We start from the raw sequence: 24,394 nt of genomic DNA, 5'->3' as shown, positions 1-24,394 counted from the left end.
TCTATCACAACACGAGCAGAATTGTAGAGCTACGGCTATGTTATATGAAACTTGCTGCTCATAATTCTACTGAACTCCCTAATTGCATTTTGTTTCTTGTCCATCCCCAACACCGCCCTTATGAAGCCGCATGCAAGGAGTCCTGGGTACCTGACTTGCTTGGCGCCTCATTACATCCACCGCTAACAATGCCCGCGCTCTGCTCGTCGCGCGTCGTCCCACCATGTGTGAAACTTGAGCGCGCAAACGTACCAAGAAACTCACCGTCAAGAGTTGATTCCAGGACGTAAACATGTGGCAGACATGACTGCTGGCACTGACACAGCGAGCGTAGGCTGACACCACAGGACGAAATATTTGTTCCGTGGAGTGCTGACTACCGTATTTATATACTTATTCAGTAGAACAACTGCAGCACGTACATACCAGTGGAATATCAGCTACATCACTTATATACTTATTCTGTAGCCCACACTTCGCTGTGTGTATCGTTACCAACCAGAGTAGTCTAGGTGTTGTATGGAGCACGGAGATACGTGGTTGTAACGTCGAGATCTGGGGACGAGACGGACTCGGGTAATGACCACATGAGCCACGCGCAGCGCTTGTCGCCGCTTCCTTTGTAGCTTACCGCTATCATTTTCAGTTCTGTCCCACTCCCGTAGACAACTGCTCGGCTCAGCATGGGCCGCTGTTGGTGAGCTGGCGTCGACCATGGTGCCCGGGATCGCCCACGTCGTATGTGAGCAGAATGATTTCATTGGCACCGCTCGTGGAATCAATTGTAACATATACAAGCGTCACGTATTGATTTTTCTCAATCAGACAACAATGCATTGGCCGACGGGTCTCGTTCATGGTTTATGATAGATACTCAAGGCAAGCCACAAGGACAAGCATGAAATATTCAGCGACATTTTTTAACCAAATAAATATTTTGTGCGTGTGTCCCTAGTTTTCTGATGGTTGGCAGGTTGGTACATTTCCGGTTGTGACTCTAGCAGTGAATAATATCGTGAGCTGGAATTCTTTCTGCGGAATCTGGATATGACGCGTTTTCAGTAAATAATATCTGGAATTACGTCCTTTTTTCTAGGACGGGGGTGTTTGCTTTTTTTGAGTATCTTCCTTTTTTTTGTATGTGGATGTCATAATTTAGAGCTAACTGTATCAAGGTCACTGTGAAGTATTCGTGCTAGTTACTTGCAATTATTCCATTTTGTGTTTGTTGGGATACACGCGATAAGAGCACAAGGCTCAAAAACCATTAACTTGGCAAACACGCCCGGCATTGTTTACTTGAATGTTTGTTCCATTCTAATACAATCTAAGGGAAAAGTGCTTTCGTTTTTGTGTACATTAAACGGATGTTCCATTCTATTTTGTGTTGGCAATGTGTAACTAAATGACACTCTATTATGGCTAAGCATTCACGGAATTCAATGAGTGAAATGTGCTTGGATAATAGAAAAAAAATAAAAATAAAATGAGCTTCGAATCGATTTGTTTTTTAAAATGGGGCGCGGATGGTAGTATCGTTGTATGGTGGGACGTTTATCGGCCTATCTTGAAAGGGGGAGGGGGGGGTCTCTTACATGCTGGGTCTTCCGAAAGGCCAGGAGTGCGACTGTCTGAAACAGGCTCTTATTCAATTCCATTCTCTGTCAATAATTAATGAGCGTAGTGTTGGCAGGACGTGTGCTGTATGGTTAGGTATCCGTCAGACTTAGTTAAGGATTACTCGCCACGATAACTATCAAAGTCTGTGGTTAAACATGGCTGGTTAGGGACTTAGTTTAGTAGAACACGTTAGGTGGTAGGTTTTATCTACGTTAGACACGTTAGGTTTTAGTCTAGTTCAAGACACTGGTTGGTAGGTTTTATCCAAAAACACAACCGTTGGTAGGCTTTATGCTAAACGCCATTATGCTAAGCACGGTTTTCAATGATTCATTAAACCACGCTATTGTTCTCCCCCCTCCCCCCCCGTGAATAGAAATGACGCAGTTAGTCGGCCAGAGATGGTAACCAACGTTAATTTACCTTAAAATGGACGGGGCAGTCGATGTGTTTTAAAAAAAAAACAACATACCATTAATCCCGCGTCTTTGGTTATTTTCTCCCACCGTATTGATTTCACCTTGTGGTTACTGTGTGGTTGTTGTCACAGACCACCTTGGTGAGCAGCTTCCGCTAGTCGTTTACACTGTTAGCAGCTCACTTTATGATTCGCAGATTTTCTCAAAGCCGGGTGCCGTCTAAAAATATTTGGTGCCTAATCTCATTTTTTGTCACCTCTTATTATTCTTAAGCAAGAATCAGATATCATTGACATTCATACTGTCTTTTTGAGTACGTTTTTTGTAGTTGCTATGATGAGTCATTTGGGTAAATAAATTAGAGCCAATATTATTAGTCATTCAGTTGTATTTCTTAACATAAATTGACGTAAGTTTAATTATAACCAGAGGCGTAGCGAGGGGGGGGGGGCGGGGTGTGCGGACCGCACCGGGTGACACCATTTAGAGGGGGGTGACACCAAGGCAAAAAATAGCAAAATATATAGAGAAAAACTTGAGGGGGGTGCAAATCGAAAGGTTGAGGGGGGGGGGTGCAAATCGAAAACTTGAGGGGGGGGGGTGCAAATCGAAAATTTGTCCCCGGGAAGGGTCGTTACGCCTCTGGAGGGTGACACCATCCATTAAGTGCCGCATCGGGCGACACCCGACCTCGCTACGCCACTGATTATAACGATAGTCTTTTAAACATTCAGTGTATGAAAGAAAAATGAGAGCGACTTAAGCATCTCTATAAAATCTAATGTCCTCTCTGTACCTCCGCTCTTCGTATACAGGATCTCCTTCCCTTAAGAGCTAAATAGCTATACAACCCAACGTCATGGACGTGATAAACCGAAGAAATGCATGTAGGTCTAGAGCGATCTAGTGGACGATTTGAAACGAAAATAGCGGAGTAAATTAGAGAGAATAACAGACCAATGATAAAAAAACAACAAGCCTTATTTCAGTCATTTGGTAATCTAGAAGCGTTAATGAGTAGGAATAAAAAGAGAATTGTTTTTGAGAGAGATTGCGCGGTTTCAGATTGCTAGCAGAGATAAGGTCCTTTAAAAAAAAAAAGCTATTCATTAAACACCGTGCTCCTAGCTATCACGCGTTACAGTGCTATCCCGTGTTTTGAGTAGCAGTTAGAACTATTAAAATAGAGTGTTCTAAGTTATTTAGTCAACAAGTTTGTTCAATCCATTCTTATTTTTCAAATGGATGTCAGCTATGCATATAAATGGAGGACATTTTATTTAGATTGTGGTGTGATAAAAACAAGAACTTGTGTCGTATTGGCGCTACCAAATCCAGGTGATGTCAGCACGCGTGTGGCGGTGTGGTGATGCTGTAGCATGTTGACACACAGTGTTATAGCTACTGTTTAGCTTTGAGATATTTTGCTTGACGCTACCAGAAAAAAAAAACATACCTATTGAACTCTCGTGAAAACAGACAACAGTTTTCTCAAACAACTTGAATTTGGTGTTCTGGTTAATATACTAATCGAGGAGGACGAACTATGAATGCCAACGGGGAAGCGTTACATGGAGGGGAGGAGGAGGAGGAAGAACTCGGGGAGGATGCCTTGCTGAGGAAACAAATAGAAGACAACACAAATGAAGTAAATATTACATGTTATTTGTCATTCTTTCATGTGCTTTTACCCATTCAGTGCCCTAAAAAAATAGATATTCAAAAGTCCCAATGGTGTGCCTTGTCTAAAAACTGTGGTATACTTTAAGAAAAGGCAAATTATGTGTCGCTATGTAGGACAAAAACACTACGACGTAAGATGGCACATAACTACTAGATCTACTTAAAATGTATTGGGAGAATTTGCGTAACTAGTTTACAGACAACATAGCCAGGCTGATGAATAGTTAAACTAAGATTTTTCTCGCTCTCTTTTTTTTTAACTTTGGGATCTGAATATTTCTTGCTTTAAAAAAAATCTCATTTAGACTGGTATTTTGGCAACACGAGTTTCCTATACACGGTCAGCGTTTCTTGAAGCAATTGTTAGTGGTTCTCCTAAACTCTATTTAGGGTTACCATTTCTTAGTATATTTTATCTTCCAATATCTTAAACACTTTGGTCTGTATTATACAAAAACTTTTTTGTTTCAAGTTTAGTTTATTTAAACAAAAAACACCCCCTCCCCCCGTTTGAACCTAAAACAAGAAGTTCTCGTCATCATCCCTTAAAGCCCTTGTTGTTGACCTTGGCTATTGGGCTGTGTAGAACTTGAGACTCCCTAGTGGCTGGAAACCATAGAGCTAGAAATCGGTCTCTTTCTATTTGCGCTGCGACCGTAGAGAGACAAGGTTATTGCGGCTGATGATATTTCATGTCGGCGGAATGCGGGAATAAGTATGGTAATGGAGGGGGTCTGTCCAGGAAGGGGGGTGTTACTGTAAAAAAAAAGTTTTGATATAATTCAGCACAAATAGGTTAGGTTTTATTTTCACTGGTCCGTTTTAGGAGATATGGCGGTGCCCGATAGTTTGGGACAAAACTAAACTCGCTGTTGTATTGCCTTGTATTTTTAATTAGAGCTAAAAACTAAAACGCATATGGGACCTATATCAAATTTAGCTCTCTTTCTCTCTCTCTCTCCTCGCTCTCTCAATACAATATTGGTAGCTGTCGGGACTACATTTGTAACGGAAATGAAAAGTATTGGTAGGTTGTCATATTTTTTTATCTAAGCTTAGTATCTGGGCCAACAGGTCATACAAGGTTAATGCGGGGATGTCTAGCTCTATTTCCAGATAGTTTTACCACTCTTTTTTAAGCACATATGTAAACTCTAAGTTCAGTAAGTTCATCCTTACAGCAAAAATTGTGATAAAGTCGTGACGTCATATCGGGAGGCTTGATACAAGGTCCATTTTAAAAAAATAACCCACCCAGCAATTTCTTAATGTGATTTCTTTAAAAAAAAAAATCAATTTTTTCATGTTGAATAAAAAAACCGGAAGTTGTCATCGTAACGGCTCTTTCATTGTATTTGATTTGATTTCTTAGCTCAACATCCGGAGTTTTCATCTTTACGATTGGTCCATAAAAAAGCCCCACGTGATACAGCTGAAGGGAAACAAGGCCCTAGATTGAGCTCACATCCCCGACTATAAAGCTTATATGTTGTGCAGGGTGGCGTTATTTCCCCTTTTCGGGGCAAAAGTAATATAAATATCGGTGGCGTTTTCTTCTCATGTTGCCCCCACCCCTCTCCCGCCCAGCCACTTTCCCATTTTGTTTTCATTGACCAGACTTTGTGGTTCTTTTCCCCGATCTGTACTGTCCCAAATATAGACGAGATACATTTTTTTTTCACACTCCCTCTCCCTCCCCGTTACCGCCTATCAAGTTTTTAAAGTCTGGCTATGACAAGTTACCAATATATCAAGACCTTTGACACTTGCTTGTGAGAATGTCGCACGGTCTACGTTAGCTAAATTAGAAATGTCGCACTCAGCACACATCTAAAGGGTGTTTTAGAAGAACTATGGGTAAACGTATCCAACAAAAACCATAGTTCTTCTATGCACCGTACACACACACACGCACACACACCCATATATATATATATATATATATATATATATATATATATATATATATATATATATTTATATATATATATATATATATATATATATATATATATATATATATCCAGTCATTTGTATTTGTTTTTTTACTAGACATGAGAAATATTCTGTTTCGTTTTTGTTTCTCTTAACAAGAGCTTTATCTTCTGGTTGATTTAAGACTTCAGACTAATACACAATCTTGTATGCATAGTTTTCTGAAAACAAGAAAAAGCAACCATCATTCAGCTGTATTAGTTAAAAAACATCCCATCAGTTGTCTTTATGTTCCACGTATTCTGTTTTGTCTTAGAAATTTGTCATTGATTGAAATGTTTTTAGGATGACAAGTGCTGCTTCATTGATCGCATTCTTGCCGGATGCAAGAGAAGTCATGTTTCAAGTGGTATTGATTAGACCTCATTAAACTATCATTTATTCATAACAGGCGCTCAGTTGGTATCGGCTCTACTGTCATCGGTTTATTTTTGTCCGGGTACCTGCTGATGATAGTGATGTCATAGGTCAAAAGTGATCTGTCGGGGTTGTCTTCAATAAGACATTTCGCTTCAGACTCATTTCGGTGCTGGGGTGATGTTTTTTTTTTATGTAGAGCGAGTAGAAAAGTTACTACTTTGTAAGGGGGATTAACCGCTTGTTACAACACGACACTGTTCTATAATTGCAGCTTGATAAACTTTACAAGTTAGAAAATAAAAATCCTTATCATTGTCAGAAATAGATAGGGGTCGGCGTGGTCGAGTCGGTAAAGCTCATGGTTGCTAAACCGAAAAGTCTCGAGTTCGAACCCTCGGGCAGATGAGGCTCGTTAGCTGGGGACTCCAAAAATTAAACAACTGCTGCCTTGTAGTTTGTTCTTGGTTAGACAAAGCCTATGGAAGCAAATCCAAAAAGAAAAGCAGGCTGAAATCGGAGTCAATGGCCTCAATGTCGCATAACCAGTTGACACGTAACGCTTAATTGTGTTGGATGATCGAGTCGGCAAAAAGTTCATGGTTGATAAATTCGAACAAAGTCTCGAGTTCAAACCCACTGGCATATAAATCTCGATCCCCTTCAACACTAATAATTAAGAACGAAGAAAAAGAAGAAGAGTCAGAAATAGATCAAGGAATCTTAGAGAGAAAGGCGCAGTTACATTATTAATTTTCAAAATGCTGTAATTTAGTTTAAAACAGCAGAAAGATATTCAGGGTTCGTACGCAGTCTGGAAAGTCTGGAAAAAGTCTTGAATTTAGAAAAGTGAATTTAAGACTTAAAAAAGTCTGGAAAATCGCTAGTTTTTGGGCTGTATTTTTTAAAAGTCTGGAAAAAGTCTGGAATCTAGTTTTAGAAACAAAACTTCGTAGTCCATATTTTCCATATCAAAAATTGCTATTTTTAAGTGAATTTACTCCAATTTTTTCCCCCGCGCTATCGCGCGGGTTTACACTGTGTTGTGGCGTTTTTTCGCTGGTTCGCAGAAAAAAAAAAGATTGCTCAGTTACTACGTCATTGGGAGAAGAGGGGAAGGGAGGGAAGAGATATTTTGTGGCGCGACTGACCCCGTGTAAATGTGTTACAAGTACTTAAAATTGTCATTTAATGAAAGAATGTCGCCCTCAGAATTGTTAGGCTCTCGATTTTACCCGCTATTTTTTCATCGTTTGAGTTTGCTTGCAGGCAGTCATAACAAAAATTATGGGGGAGATGTGTGAGTGGTAGTTTAGATATAATTTATCAGTCTGTAAGGCGTCATCCATTTATGACTTACAACAATTTTTCGGATTTTAGACCCCCTCCCTCCCCCTTTCCCCACTCCCCCCCCCCCCCCCGCCCTCTGTCCACACGCGTTCACTTACTTTAGATTAATATTAGCATTTATAAGATGAATAAGTCGCAAGGCCTCCTTTGGTTCATAGCTGTATTTCTGTTTGCTTCAGCTTACCAAAGAGGTACTATTTTTTATTTAGGAGTCGTCCATAAATGACGTCACACTCCGGAAAGTCGGGAGGAGGGTTTTATAAAGTGTGACGACACGCTCTTACAATAACGTTAGGGCAGATATAAATACCGTGTTTTGTTTACACGCTGTGATGGTTTTTAAAACACCAGCACAGTCGTCTTAATTTTACTTTCTACTCGCAAGATACACGTTTTATGTTTGTTTTAGAATGTAATCACAAACTCTTCCGACCCCTTCCCCCCTCCATGTGGACGTCATAAATGGATGACCCCTTTAATTTTAATCCACCTTCCATTAAACTGTTTTTGAAATCTTTGCAAATGCTGACGATTAAAGTTAGACTACCCCGCCCCTCCTTGTAACATCGGTCACTTGTGTGAACTCACCGTGACCCCAAGTGCGTAGTTGGTACTGCTTGGTAAGGAGGGTGGGAGAGGGGTATAAGTCACAGCACAGTTCATGTTATGACGTATTAAACAGGCATACTGAAGTCTAGACTACTATGACCTCACAGTGACCCATTCACCGTGTTGTGTGTGTGTCTGTGGGGGGGGGGGGGGGGAAGGATACCGGCAATTTTTTTTTATTGCAAACCCGTTTCTCAGCTATTACTATAAGCACAAACAGTGAATGATGTGGTTTTTTTTTTTTTGCTCCACATTTTTTTACAAGTAGCCTATATTAGGCTACTTAACAAGAGCAGACCTAAATTAATACATTACATTATTATTCTTTAGAGTAATTAATTCTCACTATCCAATACCATTTTAATGATAGTTTAATTGAAAACATAAGCAATTAGATCATTAACAGATTACATTGGAAACTATATAGTTGCATCATTTTAATCAATTATTTTAATTGTTAAAATTTTAGGTAGGGTGAAATAGGCAAACTTAGAAAAAATGATTTTCTGTCAATTTGGCTAGAGAAAGTTCAATATGAATATAGCTCAATTGCCTAAAATAAATGTCAATTTAGTATAAGTAATTATAAAGACAGTACAAATAGTGCATTATTTTAAAAAATTATTCGCTAACACATTATCTGTCTAAAGTCTGGAATTTTTCCAAAAAAGTCTGGAAAATGTCTGGAAAAAGTCTGGAATTTTATTTTCAAAAAGCAGTACGAACCCTGGATATTAGCGTATCAAATTAACTATTGCGTTTTGACAAATCGTGTTTAATTAATCAAGCTTAATTGAATTATTCGTATGTCCTACCTAATGTCTTTTTTTAAAAAGACAAATCGTGTTTAATTGATCGAATGATAATTGAATTATACGTATGTCTTACATAATGTCTTTAAAAAAAGATAACTCATGTTTAACGAAACGTTAGTTGGTAATAGAGCATCGTCTGATTGATCTCGTGATGAAATCGTCAGTTCATTCACCTCAGTTGATTTCTCTTATCTGCCCAACATAAGTGTCAAAGTCACATGGGTTTATATCGGCGGATTTAGTAGCAGTGTGGCTTGTAGGCTTAAGAGCCTGTTGTCTTAAGAAGTAGGTCATGGTAACTGGAACTGGGTCATTTCGGCTGATAGTGGGTCATGCTGTCTTTAGAAGTTGATCATTTTGACTGGAAGTGGTTCTTCATCTTGTCTTAAGAATGTTGACCTTAGAAGTGGGGCCTGTTGACTTGACTTAAACTATGAATATTTCTAACAACTAAACGGATAGTACTGTGGTTATTGTTGGAGAAGATACAGCACATTGAGTTGGCTAAAACTGAAAAGCTGTTCATGGACACTTGACTAAAACTAGTTTGTTCTCTAATATGGTGGTTACTCTTTGAGCCGTGTTATGTGAGGTCATCTTGTTCCAAGATGAATATTCCTCCATCTGTACATCATCATAAGGCTACTGTCTTTGACCACGAGTATGGCTGGTTCATGTCTTGTGTGTATGACTGGCTCATGTCTTACAATGACTGGCTCATGTCTTTGACCACGAGTATGACTGGCTCATGTCTTATGACCATATTCCGGTCAAGTGGCTAAATGGGACTAGCTGTTGGGGGTGGGGTGATGGGTGAAATTCGACCTAACTCGGCGTAAAGTCTCGTCTTAGCTGGCCTGCGAGTAAGTCGATTAGCACCTTGAGATAACAGTCTGCATTCGGCCCCTTCTGTCTGTTTCATATTCAGTCCCAATTACTGTCGGGGTGCCAGTGGCGTCTTGTCTCGACCAATTACCCAACAATACATCATGACTAACGACCGTTCGGGGCTAAACCCTACAGTCCTACAGACACCGCCCCCTTGTGACTGCCACTGTTTGCGTATGTTTGCCTGTAAACTTTGCTACAGTGACGGGAGTGTTAAGGATCAACTCTTGAGAAGGGGGGGGGGGGAGTACACAAAATATTGGGATTAAGGATGTTGAGTATGGGAGTCGAGTGTGTAGGGGTAGGGGGTGGGACGACGGCTGGTTTTATGGATAGAACCAAGATGTTGAACCAAGAGGGAGCGTCGTTTTATAATACCAACATTTTATTGCCAAGATATTATGGCCACTAGGTACCCGAATATTGGCACCGTTACAGCAGTAACTGAAGTAATTTAAATACATAACATATGATGTAGATTTGACATCAGCTACAGACCAACTGGTGGCGCGGGCGGGGATGAAAGGGTATGACCTGCACTGGCGAACTAGATGGTTTGGTGTATTACAGCTTTTATTTGCGTCGTTTACATTGATCACTTCATGAGTAGTGGGTATAGGTTCTTGGGTAGTCTTGATTCAGATGATCTTTTCTAGATCAGTACACAAATACTTGACGTGTTAAACATTGTAGACTACTACCATCGATATCAAGTCTCCTATTTCCCGTTTAGAGTTCAAATTTCAGAAAAAAAAAATTATCAAAGCATTTTATTTTAATGGTTGCTTGGCGTTTGAAAAAGAAAGAGGCATAACATTTTAAGTGCACACAAGGACATTAAGTTTTATTATTGCGTTCACCCCCCCCCCCCCCCCCCCATACACACATGCTAATCATTCCCTTAGCCCAGTTTTCGTACAATTTTCTCCCCACACACTAGACACCGCATCGTTTCTCTTGACTGTATCCCCACTTTTACACACAGAGATTAGTGATACCGTTTTTATTTTAACAAAAAATATTTTTAAGTCTTTCTTTTTAAAAAAAAATTCTTTCCTCTCCCCTCCCCCAGTGTTATTTCAGAGTTCTAGCTCTGCCTAGTTTATCAAAATGAACATCTCGTACGTCAGCAAGTTAAACTTGAAGTCTCGAATTCCCCGCCGCCCGAGGATTTCAACATTGGGAAATAAAAGTAGTGGCAAGAATAAATTCCAGCTCTCTACAGCTGGATCATTTTCCTTAAACTTAATTAATGACTTGCGTCTGCCGTCATCCATTTTATTGTCAGGCCGTTTGTTTATTTTCGGTCAAGTATAATGAACTGTGCGGAGTAGCCTTACAAACTCCATCGATTGCTTCGATACGTTTATATTTGTTCCAGTTTTTTTTTTTTGGCGATACTTGCCTGGTCTACACTCTAATGGTGCTCGATACTGTCGGCTATTCTTCCCCTGGATCGCATTTTTGAATAAATAATCGTCGAGCGTCGATACATCCATGATTTCCCACTCATGTCAGTGTAACTCGCCGGTTGCTATGCTTGGGCTCTGGTCTTGATAATCGATATTGTTCTTTACTTGAGTTTCTCGCATCGGTGTTTTAATATCGAATACCCAGTACTGGGGGTTTTGGAATGGAGTTAAAGGGATAGTGGTTCTCAAACGTGGGTGTGGAATACTCGAAAACGTCAGTATGGGTTGGGGTTGGGTCGGGGTTGTGGTTTGGAGAAAAGAACAATTCTGATATGCATTAGAATTTGTTGCGGGGGGCAGTGGGGTAAGACATGGCTCATGAATAGGGAGATTGGTGTGGGAGGATATTTTATATGACACACCGCTCCCAGGTCAGCTAGGGGTGTGGGTGGATATTTTATGACAGGGCACGTCTCGTATAGGGTGGAGATGGGATTAAAAGAGATAATTAGCGAATGTTTGCTTAGCGACTCCTGCGTTCGTTACATGTATGACAGTTAACCGTCAAATGACGGATAGTAAAATCGTTCTGTAGCTCTGAGCAGTACACTTAGTAGGTGAAACAGTTTTGGAATTATTATTTTTTTCTAAATTCCTGAAAAAGTGATATTTAAACAACCCCCTCCCCCCCCCCCCCCCCCCTAAAAACCAAACAAAAAACAACCCCAAATAAACCACACGCAGTTTTTGTTAAATATGTTAATGCTGCATTTCTTTAGAAAATATATGAGTTTAGCACAACTGTAGTTTGTAGCCACGCTATGTAAAACTTAATGCAATATCTTAAATCGTGGAGCACACAATTGTCTCTGATGTATTGTAGAATTGATTTTTTTTACTAGCGCTGCTATTGATGGCCAGAAACGTTTTATACCAATATTTTTGTGTGAGGATGCAACCCATGCATGTGTGTGATGCACGCTTTCTTATAATTCTTACCTGTGTGCAACAGTTAATTAATCTCTGCACCAAGCTACCCAAGTCAGAGTTAACGCATAATGAAGCGCAAACTGATATTTTTGTAAGAACGCCGGAAGGGACCGTTTCCCCCCCCCCTGCTGTTAGCTTCAGGGCTGGGGTTAGAAAGTTTAACCAGGACCTGAACTAATACTAGGCTTAGCTTAGTTTTAGATCTACCAAAAAAAAAATACAAATAACTTGGGAATGTTTTTCTCAGGTTCTTATTCGTGAAAATAATCAGGTTATATAATACTTATTTTTAAACGGATCAAATACTTTTATCATAAAAGCGCCCCCCCCCCTCTGCTTCTAGTACTGCTGATGTTGGTGTAATTGTTCTATATTCGACAGGGCGATCTCTTGATTCTCTTCTCTGTGGCAGCACTCGAGTCGTGTGCCCATTGTACATCCCACCGTGTGCTCATTAGACTCGTAGTCGGGAAAATATACGTACTTTAAGGATCCACACAATTATTTCAATGAGTTTTTTTCTCCATACATCTATCACAGTTTACTCTCTGTTAATACCCACGAGATGTGTAACCTATTCGTTGATTGGTCAATCGATTTTTTTTTTCGGAATGGGCAATGTGAGATTAACCGCTTGTTACAGCATGTTGAACGTGAGGAACAAAGCTTCAAGAAATGGCTCTTGTTCTTGTTATATCGCGTTTGTCTGTTGTAGAAGTATGGGGTCTTCAGTTGTCTCAGCTCATATGGTGGGTCTGTGGTCTTCAGTTGTCTCAGCTCATGTAGTGTGTCTGTGGTCTTCATCTGTCAGCTCTAGGAGTGGGTCTGTGGTCTTCATCTGTCAGCTCTAGGAGTGGGTCTGTGGTCTTCATCTGTCAGCTCTAGGAGTGGGTCTGTGGTCTTCATCTGTCAGCTCTAGGAGTGGGTCTGTGGTCTTCATCTGTCAGCTCTAGGAGTGGGTCTGTGGTCTTCATCTGTCAGCTCTAGGAGTGGGTCTGTGGTCTTCATCTGTCAGCTCTAGGAGTGGGTCTGTGGTCTTCATCTGTCTCAGTTCATGTAGTGGGTCTGTGGTCTTCATCTCATCTCATCTCTAGCAGTGGGTCTGGTAGGAGTGGGTCTGTGGTCTTCATCTCATCTCATCTCTAGCAGTGGGTCTGGTAGGAGTGGGTCTGTGGTCTTCAGCTTTCAGCTCATGTAGTTGTTAAAGTCTGTGGTCTTCAGCTTTCAGCTCATGTAGTTGTTAAAGTCTGTGGTCTTCAGCTTTCAGCTCATGTAGTTGTTAAAGTCTGTGGTCTTCAGCTTTCAGCTCATGTAGTTGTTAAAGTCTGTGGTCTTCAGCTTTCAGCTCATGTAGTTGTTAAAGTCTGTGGTCTTCAGCTTTCAGCTCATGTAGTTGTTAAAGTCTGTGGTCTTCAGCTTTCAGCTCATGTAGTTGTTAAAGTCTGTGGTCTTCAGCTTTCAGCTCATGTAGTTGTTAAAGTCTGTGGTCTTCAGCTTTCAGCTAATGTAGTTGTTAAAGTCTGTGGTCTTCAGCTGTCTCAGCTCATGTAGTTGTTAAAGTCTGTGGTCTTCAGCTTTCAGCTCATGTAGTTGTTAAAGTCTGTGGTCTTCAGCTTTCAGCTCATGTAGTTGTTAAAGTCTGTGGTCTTCAGCTGTCAGCTCATGTAGTTGTTAAAGTCTGTGGTCTTCAGCTTTCAGCTCATGTAGTTGTTAAAGTCTGTGGTCATCAGCTGTCAGATCTCTCCCCCACCCCATTTTGAAGTGCCTGACGCTATAAGACAATATTAGTTAACACGTTTGGTTTTTTTTTTCAAAACATGCACAACGAAATTATTAAGTTGTTTTAAAAGCCATTCGTTCGGTTGCTTTAGTTTATTCTTTTAAAAAGAAATTGCTTTTAATGTCTTCTACATTTTATGCATCATTAATTTAGCCAATAAATAATATTTGGACGTAATTGTTTGTTAATTAGCTCGATCAATAAACGAGCTAAGAAGTGTAGATTGATTGGGCCGCTGTAATTATTTTAAATAGTTCCCATGGCTCCCCCTGTGCTTAAATCTGGGTGGACCACGACATTCAAGCCGACAACTGAACGAAAACCCTTGTAGCCTCACAAGCCGGCAAAAACGGTCTCCGGAGTTACAGGACCGTAAGGCACATAACACCGCCAAACGCATTTGCCGCATTCAGGAAACGATAAAGTATTAACAATAATATGGTGGGGCTTTAACGCGGCCCCCACCCTCACAAGTCCAAGCGTATGGGTAGACAAGTCCTATAATTCACGTTAGGCTGGATGTTATTTTAACAACTCTTCCCCATTGTTAGTCTAGCAACTCTCTCTATCTTTTGTTGCTAGTCTCCTTCAGCCAGTTTATTATCCTTAGTTGTAACACTGGGTATTAGTCTAGCAACTCTCCCCATCTTTTGTTGCTAGTCACCTTCAGCAAGTTTATTATCCTTAGTTGTAACACTGGGTATTAGTCTAGCAACTCTCTCCATCTTTTGTTGCTAGTCTCCTTCAGCAAGTTTATTATCCTTAGTTGTAACACTGGGTATTAGTCTAGTAACTCTCTCCATCTTTTGTTGCTAGTCTCCTTCAGCAAGTTTATTATCCTTAGTTGTAACACTGGGTATTAGTCTAGTAACTCTCCCCATCTTTTGTTGCTAGTCTCCTTCAGCAAGTTTATTATCCTTAGTTGTAACACTGGGTATTAGTCTAGTAACTCTCCCCATCTTTTGTTGCTAGTCTCCTTCAGCAACTTTATTATCCTTAGTTGTAACACTGGGTATTAGTCCTAGCAACTCTCCCCATCTTTTGTTGCTAGTCTCCTTCAGCCAGTTTATTATCCTTAGTTGTAACGCTGGGTATTAGTCCTAGCAACTCTCCCCATCTTTTGTTGCTAGTCTCCTTCAGCAAGTTTATTATCCTTAGTTGTAACACTGGGTATTAGTCTAGTAACTCTCCCCATCTTTTGTTGCTAGTCTCCTTCAGCAAGTTTATTATCCTTAGTTGTAACACTGGGTATTAGTCCTAGCAACTCTCCCCATCTTTTGTTGCTAGTCTCCTTCAGCAAGTTTATTATCCTTAGTTGTAACACTGGGTATTAGTCTAGTAACTCTCCCCATCTTTTGTTGCTAGTCTCCTTCAGCAAGTTTATTATCCTTAGTTGTAACACTGGGTATTAGTCTAGCAACTCTCCCCATCTTTTGTTGCTAGTCTCCTTCAGCAAGTTTATTATCCTTAGTTGTAACACTGGGTATTAGTCTAGTAACTCTCTCCATCTTTTGTTGCTAGTCTCCTTCAGCAAGTTTATTATCCTTAGTTGTAACACTGGGTATTAGTCTAGTAACTCTCCCCATCTTTTGTTGCTAGTCTCCTTCAGCAAGTTTATTATCCTTAGTTGTAACACTGGGTATTAGTCTAGTAACTCTCCCCATCTTTTGTTGCTAGTCTCCTTCAGCAACTTTATTATCCTTAGTTGTAACGCTGGGTATTAGTCCTAGCAACTCTCCCCATCTTTTGTTGCTAGTCTCCTTCAGCCAGTTTATTATCCTTAGTTGTAACGCTGGGTATTAGTCCTAGCAACTCTCCCCATCTTTTGTTGCTAGTCTCCTTCAGCAAGTTTATTATCCTTAGTTGTAACACTGGGTATTAGTCTAGTAACTCTCCCCATCTTTTGTTGCTAGTCTCCTTCAGCAAGTTTATTATCCTTAGTTGTAACGCTGGGTATTAGTCTAGTAACTCTCCCCATCTTTTGTTGCTAGTCTCCTTCAGCAAGTTTATTATCCTTAGTTGTAACACTGGGTATTAGTCCTAGCAACTCTCCCCATCTTTTGTTGCTAGTCTCCTTCAGCAAGTTTATTATCCTTAGTTGTAACACTGGGTATTAGTCTAGTAACTCTCCCCATCTTTTGTTGCTAGTCTCCTTCAGCCAGTTTATTATCCTTAGTTGTAACGCTGGGTATTAGTCTAGTAACTCTCCCCATCTTTTGTTGCTAGTCTCCTTCAGCAAGTTTATTATCCTTAGTTGTAACGCTGGGTATTAGTCTAGTTACTCTCCCCATCTTTTGTTGCTAGTCTCCTTCAGCAAGTTTATTATCCTAGCTCGCGTCCCGCTGTTGTTGATTAGGTTTTTTAAAACAAGTTGAACAAGAAGCCATCTGTATCGACCAGCGCGGCTGTTGAGTGGTGTAGGACGTACTGAAGCCACCTTTTCACGCCGACTGCTGCAATAAATTGTGTTATATGGTCCAGTCCTCACCCACTCGCTGCCAGATGAATTACTTAGAGCCGATGAAGTGAAGTATTGATTAAGTTGTCCAACTGTTTGGTCATTAATTATTGGTTATGGAATATTTCCCAGCTGAACCAACATTCACTTTAATATTATCATTCGGCTGGGGGGAGGGATGTAAGATTCGTAATGCGAGCTTGTATTAATATACATAATCAGTATGTTCAATTACATTAACTTGTAAATTAAAACTAGCGACACTAAGGCGATTATATTCACTTGTATTAAATATGTATAATCCGTATGTAGAATGCCATTAACTTGTAAATTAAAACTGTAGCAACGCTAGCAGTTCGTTGCCGTACTAGAGAGAATTCCACGGAAGAATTATATTTTTCTAGTTGTTTATTGTTAGAAAAACAATCAATTAAATATACATTATCGTTCTGTTTATTACTATTTTTGTTTTAAACTATCTTTAAAGTACTTTCAACAACACTAATACTTGACGTAATGAAAACTAGTTGTTTTGGTGTAACACTTGAGCCGTAAGTGACATACGTATCACAACACATACAACCGTGGAGCCAGTGAAGACATAGGCCCACGTGTTAAAAAAACTATCACACCCTTTAAAAACACCTGAATCCGATTTTGGACGAGTCTTCTATATTTAACTCGTATTGATCGTGTGGATATAAAACTTCCATCTCTGCTATACATATTTATATAGAAAAAAAATACCGCCCCATAATAGACTGCCGTCTCTCTGTTCAGTCAGGTTCTGTATTTTGACCGTTTGTATTGCCTTGTTAGAGTTTACGGTGCGAGTACCCAGCCAGAGAGATGAATCTCCAAAGCTTGTCGTAAAGCTGCAATAGTCGGGCAAATGGTCTGAGAATGTCCGTGTCCCGTTATGAAATTTGGACAAGAAAATGTCTATTACCACACCGGGCCCAGTCCTGGACGGCCGGGTGTAATGGTCGGTCTGCGGGGACCAGTCACCGCTCGGGATTGCTATGATGATAATCGATAATGGGGAATATGACGTCAACTTTCCCTATGTAATAACTGATTCGATTGTTTTCTTTGCGTCCCTCTCCCTTCCTCTCTTCCCCTTCTTCTACCCCCCCCCCCCCCCCTTCACTGTTGGTTAAACGATTTATTGTGAAAAATTTAAAGATATATTGAAAATGTTGTCCTTTTTACAAGCTTTTATTTAACTCACTTCCTCGTCAGTCGTCAGTCGACAGTCTGTCTGTCTAGACGGAAACGCAGGAGTGAAAATTCGGACAGTTCTACTTGACCGACACGATTCACAGTTGGCACGTGGGTCAAGACATGAAGACAATGCAATCTGAAACTAAATTTGACTTAATTGGATGCCTAATTAATTTTTTATGAATTAATTAAAATTTGGACCGAATTAGTAGGCATGTCTAGCCAACCACACCACACGCGTCATCACCTTCGATAGCTGCGCCATCACGTAATGGCTGCGTTCAAAAACCATTGCGCGCCTACTGAACATGATGTTCAGTAGGCGCGCAATGGTTTTTAGTCATGTAACTCTATTGTAAATAAAACATGTAAAGTACTGAAAAAAAAATTCATAAAAAACGTTTTAATAACAAGCTTTTATGTAATGATGCACTAAAAAGTAGAAAATAAATTATAGACTACTATTTAAATAACTATAAAGAAAAGCGTGGGTCACTTTAGTATCTATTGGATACCTTTACTAATGTTAAGGAAGACACCCACGCTTTTCTTTATAGTTATTTAAATAGTAGTCTATAATTTATTTTCTACTTTTTAGTGCATCATTACATAAAAGCTTGTTATTAAAACGTTTTTTATGAATTTTTTTTACAAGCTTTTATTTAACTCACTTCCTCTGTCGTCAGTCTGTCGTCAGTCTAGACGGAAACGCAGGAGTGAAAATTCGGACAGTTCTACTTGACCGACACGATTCACAGTTGGCACGTGGGTCAAGACATGAAGACAATGCAATCTGAAACTAAATTTGACTTAATTGGATGCCTAATTGATTTTTTATGAATTAATTAAAATTTGGACCGAATTAGTAGGCATGTCTATCCAACCACACCACACGCGTCATCAATAGCTGCGCCATCACGACCACGTAATGGCTGCGTTCAAAAACCATTGCGCGCCTACTGAACGTGATATTCAGTAGGCGCGCAATGGTTTTTAGTCATGTAACTCTATTGTAGATAAAACATGTAAAGTACTGAAAAAAAAATTCATAAAAAACGTTTTAATAACAAGCTTTTATGTAATGATGCACTAAAAAGTAGAAAATAAATTATAGACTACTATTTAAATAACTATAAAGAAAAGCGTGGGTGTCTTCCTTAACATTAGTAAAGGTATCCAATAGATACTAAAGTGACCCACGCTTTTCTTTATAGTTATTTAAATAGTAGTCTATAATTTATTTTCTACTTTTTAGTGCATCATTACATAAAAGCTTGTTATTAAAACGTTTTTTATGAATTTTTTACAAGCTTTTATTTAACTCACTTCCTCTGTCGTCATTCTGTCGACAGTCTGTCTGTCTAGATGGAAACGCAGGAGTGAAAATTCGGACAGTTCTACTTGACCGATACGATTCACAGTTGGCACGTGGGTCAAGACATGAAGACAATGCAATCTGAATCTAAATTTGACTTAATTGGATGCCTAATTAATTTTTTATGAATTAATTAAAATTTGGACCGAATTAGTAGGCATGTCTAGCCAACCACACCACATACGTCATCACGTTCAATCAGGTTTAATAGCTGCGCGCTATCACGTTCAATAGACGCGCAATGGTTTTTAGTCTTGTAACACTATTGCAAAAAAAACATGTAAAGTACTGAAAAAAAAATTCATAAAAAACGTTTTAATAACAAGCTTTTATGTAATGATGCACTAAAAAGTAGAAAATAAATTATACACTACTATTTAAATTACTATAAAGAAAAGCGTGGGTCTCTTCTCAAATATTAGTAAAGGTATCCAATAGATACTAAAGTGACCCACGCTTTTCTTTATAGTTATTTAAATAGTAGTCTATAATTTATTTTCTACTTTTTAGTGCATCATTACATAAAAGCTTGTTATTAAAACGTTTTTTTAACGTTTGATTGATTGTGATTTGATTTATTTTTGAACTGTTTAGATTTGGCTCGCTTTGCAAATGTTGGCGACGTATTTTTTAAAAATATTTTTTTATTACAATTCAATAATCCTGATAACACAGGCGCTCGTTTTTCAGCTTGGTTATCTGATAGTGCTAACAGTCGAGTGTTGTACCAGCACTCAACTGCTGGTAAAATAACAGATTGCCAGTGGAACAACTTAAACATGCCATTATATAGTGCTGTACCGCAACTCGAGTAGTACAAATAATTAAGCAGCCACACGGTGAAAATATGAACGGTAGATGGTTGTAGGCTAGCATTGAGCCGTCCAAAGGGTTAGAAGAGTGCATACAGTAAACGTCAAAAAATCATGCATTCTTATCTGTTTGTATCGATGTTTACATCGTATTTATCTTATTCACTGTTTCGTTGTTGCCAATAGGTGTCTGTCACTTACTGGACTTAGTTTTACTGTCGCTAAACATAGTTTTACTGTCGCTAAACATAGTTTTACTGTCGCTAAACATAGTTTTACTGTCGCTAAACATAGTTTTACTGTCGCTAAACATAGTTTTACTGTCGCTAAACATAGTTTTACTGTCGCTAAACATAGTTTTACTGTCGCTAAACATAGTTTTACTGTCGCTAAACATAGTTTTACTGTCGCTAAACATAGTTTTACTGTCGCTAAACATAGTTTTACTGTCGCTAAACATAGTTTTACTGTCGCTAAACATAGTTTTACTGTCGCTAAACATAGTTTTACTGTCGCTAAACATAGTTTTACTGTCGCTAAACATAGTTTTACTGTCGCTAAACATAGTTTTACTGTCGCTAAACTTAGTTTTACTGTCGCCAAACATTACAATTAAACTACATATTAAAAAGGAGGCAAATATTTATTTTTTAAACACCTTTTTACGAAAATAGTTTAGGTATTGTAAAAAATAATCGGTCATGGAAAGACCAACAGACGCCTCTTATAACCATGTTACTATGACACCAACAGACGCCTATTATAACCATATTACCATGATACCAACAGACCCATATTATAACCATGTTACCATGACACCAACAGACCCCTATTATAACCATATTACCATGACACCAACAGACTCCTATTATAACCATGTTACCATGATACCAACAGACTCCTTATATAACCATGTTACCATGACACCAACAAACTCCTTATATAACCATGTTACCATGACATCAACAGACTCCTATTATAACCATGTTACTATGACACCAACAGACCCCTATTATAACCATGTTACCATGACACCAACAGACTCCTATTATAACCATGTTACCATGACACCAACAGACGCCTATTATAACCATGTTACCATGACATAAACAGACTCCTATTATAACCATGTTACCATGACACCAACAGACTCCTATTATAACCATGTTACCATGACATCAACAGACTCCTATTATAACCATGTTACCATGACACCAACAGACCCCTATTATAACCATGTTACCATGACATCAACAGACTCCTATTATAACCATGTTACCATGACACCAACAGACCCCTATTATAACCATGTTACCATGACACCAACAGACTCCTATTATAACCATGTTACCATGACATCAACAGACTCCTATTATAACCATGTTACCATGACACCAACAGACGCCTATTATAACCATGTTACCATGACATCAACAGACTCCTATTATAACCATGTTACCATGACACCAACAGACGCCTATTATAACCATGTTACCATGACATCAACAGACTCCTATTATAACCATGTTACCATGACACCAACAGACTCCTATTATAACCTTGTTACCATGACATCAACAGACTCCTATTATAACCATGTTACCATGACACCAACAGACTCCTATTATAACCATGTTACCATGACATCAACAGACGCCTATTATAACCACGTTACAATGACACCAACAGACCCTATTATAACCATGTTACCATGACACCAACAGACCCTATTATAACCATGTTACCATGACACCAACAGACGCCTATTATAACCATGTTACCATGACACCAACAGACTCCTATTATAACCATGTTACTATGACACCAACAGACCCTATTATAACCATGTTACCATGACACCAACAGACGCCTATTATAACCATGTTACCATGACACCAACAGACCCTTATTATAACCATGTTACCATGACACCAACAGACTCCTATTATAACCATGTTACCATGACACCGACTCCTATTATAACCATGTTACCATGACACCAACAGACTCCTATTATAACCATGTTACTATGACACCAACAGACTCCTATTATAACCATGTTACCATGACACCAACAGACCCCTATTATAACCATGTTACCATGACACCAACAGACCCCTATTATAACCATGTTACCATGACACCAACAGACCCCTATTATAACCATGTTACTATGACACCAACAGACCCCTCACACTATCATTATGACAACAAAGCCGACCAAAAGCTGCCAGTGGTTGACGTCTGCTACCTGCCAATGAGTTCTAGAACCGGACAAGCATCTCCGTCTGTTCTATTTCCGGCCGAGCCGCGTCTAGCTTTGTCTGTCATGTTGTCGACTGGCGAGTCGTCTCATTCTAATAATAACTCACTCGAAGTATCAGCGGTATATCTTGTAATTAGGCTGATAATGGTAATTTAATTACCACTTCAAACAAATTAGTAATAAGCATAAATGTTAGCGTGCGTTTTGGGAAAATCCCGGTTTTCCTATTTAGAACCTGTGACTACTGTTATGTAATTCCATGCCATCACGCCATGCATACACGTGATGTGATGCAGATTACGTCACTGCTAATGTATTGTATTTGTTGGGATTTGACTACATCCTTCACCCTAACACATCTTCCTTCGATTGTTTTTTAGCGCAATTTCCATTCTGGAGAATTGCGTTTATTAACTCGTCATTTCTGGGAATGTATGGATGGATGAATGAATGGATGTATGAATGTGTGTCCGGGCTTTAAGTCGTATCTCCTCCTCAACGAAGTAATATCGATGACTAGTTACAAAAGCAATTATGTTCAGCAAGTTACGAGGATGAACATAGGCCATAAAAATTCCGGGTTTCTTTCATGGATTTCCCGGAAAAGTAAAAAAACATCGAAAAAAGCAGTTTTTGGCCCATATATCGGCAACCAGACGACTTAGCGACATGTACCAATCGATTCCTGCCATAATTTAGAACAATATTGCCGAAGAAAGTTTTCAAAAATATTCTTTCGTTCGGTCACAAAATTTTTTTTAATTAATTAAAATTTGGACCGAATTAGTAGGCATGTTTTCCAACCACACCACACGCGTCATCACGTTCAATAGCTGCGCCATCACGTTCAATGGCTGCTTCATCACGTTCAGTAGCTAGGTGCGCAATGGTTTTTAGTCATGTAACTCTATTGTAAATAAAACATGTATTTTAACCAATGGTTTTACTAACCCTGCTCTTGATTTACGCTACGACAGAGCTATTTTTAGATAACATAAGGAAATTGCGCTAAAATTGTCACTAGACTTTTTAATTACCTTGTTTAAACTGTTTTCACATCACTCACCATGTGTACACACACACAATCATCTCTCTAGTTATGGATGACGATAGACACAAGTTGTCTGTTCAATAGTTAGTTAAAGCAGTCAGTATCTCACCGCTGTCTCGTAAATTGAAACTGATGGCGTCCCCACTACATTTTTACTTTCTCGTATATACGTAGTATAGAGAAAGTATTGTAATCGTGCAAAAAAAATCGAGATTTTTACAAATCTCGACGTTGTACACCTCACTGATACGGAAAAACATAATTTTGCAATCTTGTCCGTATGTCTGTGTGTCTGTGTGTGTGTGTGTGTGTGTGTGTCTGTGTATGTGTAAACACGATTACTTGAGTACCGTTACAGCTAGGTTGATGAAATTTCATATATAAGTATGTTATCAAAATAGTAGATCCGTATCAACTTTTGAGCGATTTCCGATAACCGGAAGTGGTACTTTTTCTACTTTGAATTTTTCAAAAGCCTATAACTTGAGTACTATTTCAGATAGATAAATGAAATTTCACATGTAAGTAAAAGATCTAATTCTCTACCTTCTGTTAAATTTTGAGTAATTTCCATTGACGGGAAGTACTAATTTACGCTATTTCCGATTTCTCAAAAACGCACCTAAATTTATAAAGTACTAATAATATTGCGCACCATTATGAACATCTTTATTCGGCGTTCACTTGGTGTGCAATACTTTTTTCTATGAGATTCTATTTTATTTTAAAAAGTTTATGTATTTAAAATGGATTAAAAATCATAACTATATCCCGAGTTCCCATCCCCTTTTGTTTTATATAAGAATATTCGAGAAAGTTTAGGGGAGATCACTCCCGGTTTATTAATTATGAAAACAGTATTCCTTAAGGTTTTGACAGAACCAATACATATACAAGCTTAAGCATGAAATTTGCATTTTAAGTAGCGATTGTCCAATCGATGGTTACTATAATTTAATTATATATTAAAGTTAAAGAGTTAATTTTTAAAATTATTGGGTATCGGTGAATAAACCAAATCATCACAAATATTTTCTTTTTATTTGAAGTTATTTTAAATGCTAAGATTTACATCGTAAATTAAAATACATTTTGAAGGAAGAATTTTTACGTCTTTCTTCAACTCTGATGACTCTCCAAACAACCCGTCGAGGTAAAATAATGATATACAGAGATTATAGCTGAGTTGTTGAATCTAAAAGTAAGACGAACAAGCTCTCTGCTTAAAACTGTTGCTAGAAAGGATTAGGAACTTCTATTTGTAATTTTTTCCCTTTTTTTCTATTTTCA

General features: G+C 38.8%; 1 protein-coding gene across 7 annotated transcripts in view; it reads left to right on the top strand.

Annotated features, from left to right (window-relative positions):
• Nucleotides 1–24,394, top strand: part of LOC131940790 (synaptosomal-associated protein 25) — a 71,928-nt gene that overhangs the window by 5,853 nt on the left and 41,681 nt on the right. Inside the window, exons 1-2 of one of the 7 annotated variants that reach the window (XM_059299605.1) lie at nucleotides 320–576; nucleotides 3,324–3,687. The exons of 2 other annotated variants lie outside the window; for them this stretch is intronic. In XM_059299605.1, the coding sequence (XP_059155588.1) occupies nucleotides 3,586–3,687 (102 nt within the window). In that variant the 5' untranslated portion in view covers nucleotides 320–576; nucleotides 3,324–3,585. Of the gene's footprint in view, nucleotides 1–319; nucleotides 577–648; nucleotides 974–3,291; nucleotides 3,688–24,394 lie in introns of those variants that run through there. 4 more of the 7 variants (XM_059299604.1, XM_059299603.1, XM_059299607.1 and 1 more) reach the window with 4 other exon arrangements.

The sequence above is a fragment of the Physella acuta genome, unplaced genomic scaffold (assembly GCF_028476545.2).
Source record: "Physella acuta isolate Inbredline_101_S28 unplaced genomic scaffold, ASM2847654v3 ptg000331l, whole genome shotgun sequence".
Lineage (NCBI taxonomy): Eukaryota > Metazoa > Mollusca > Gastropoda > Physidae > Physella > Physella acuta.
Note: the sequence above shows the minus strand (reverse complement) of the source record. Positions and strands in the feature narration are given on the sequence as shown.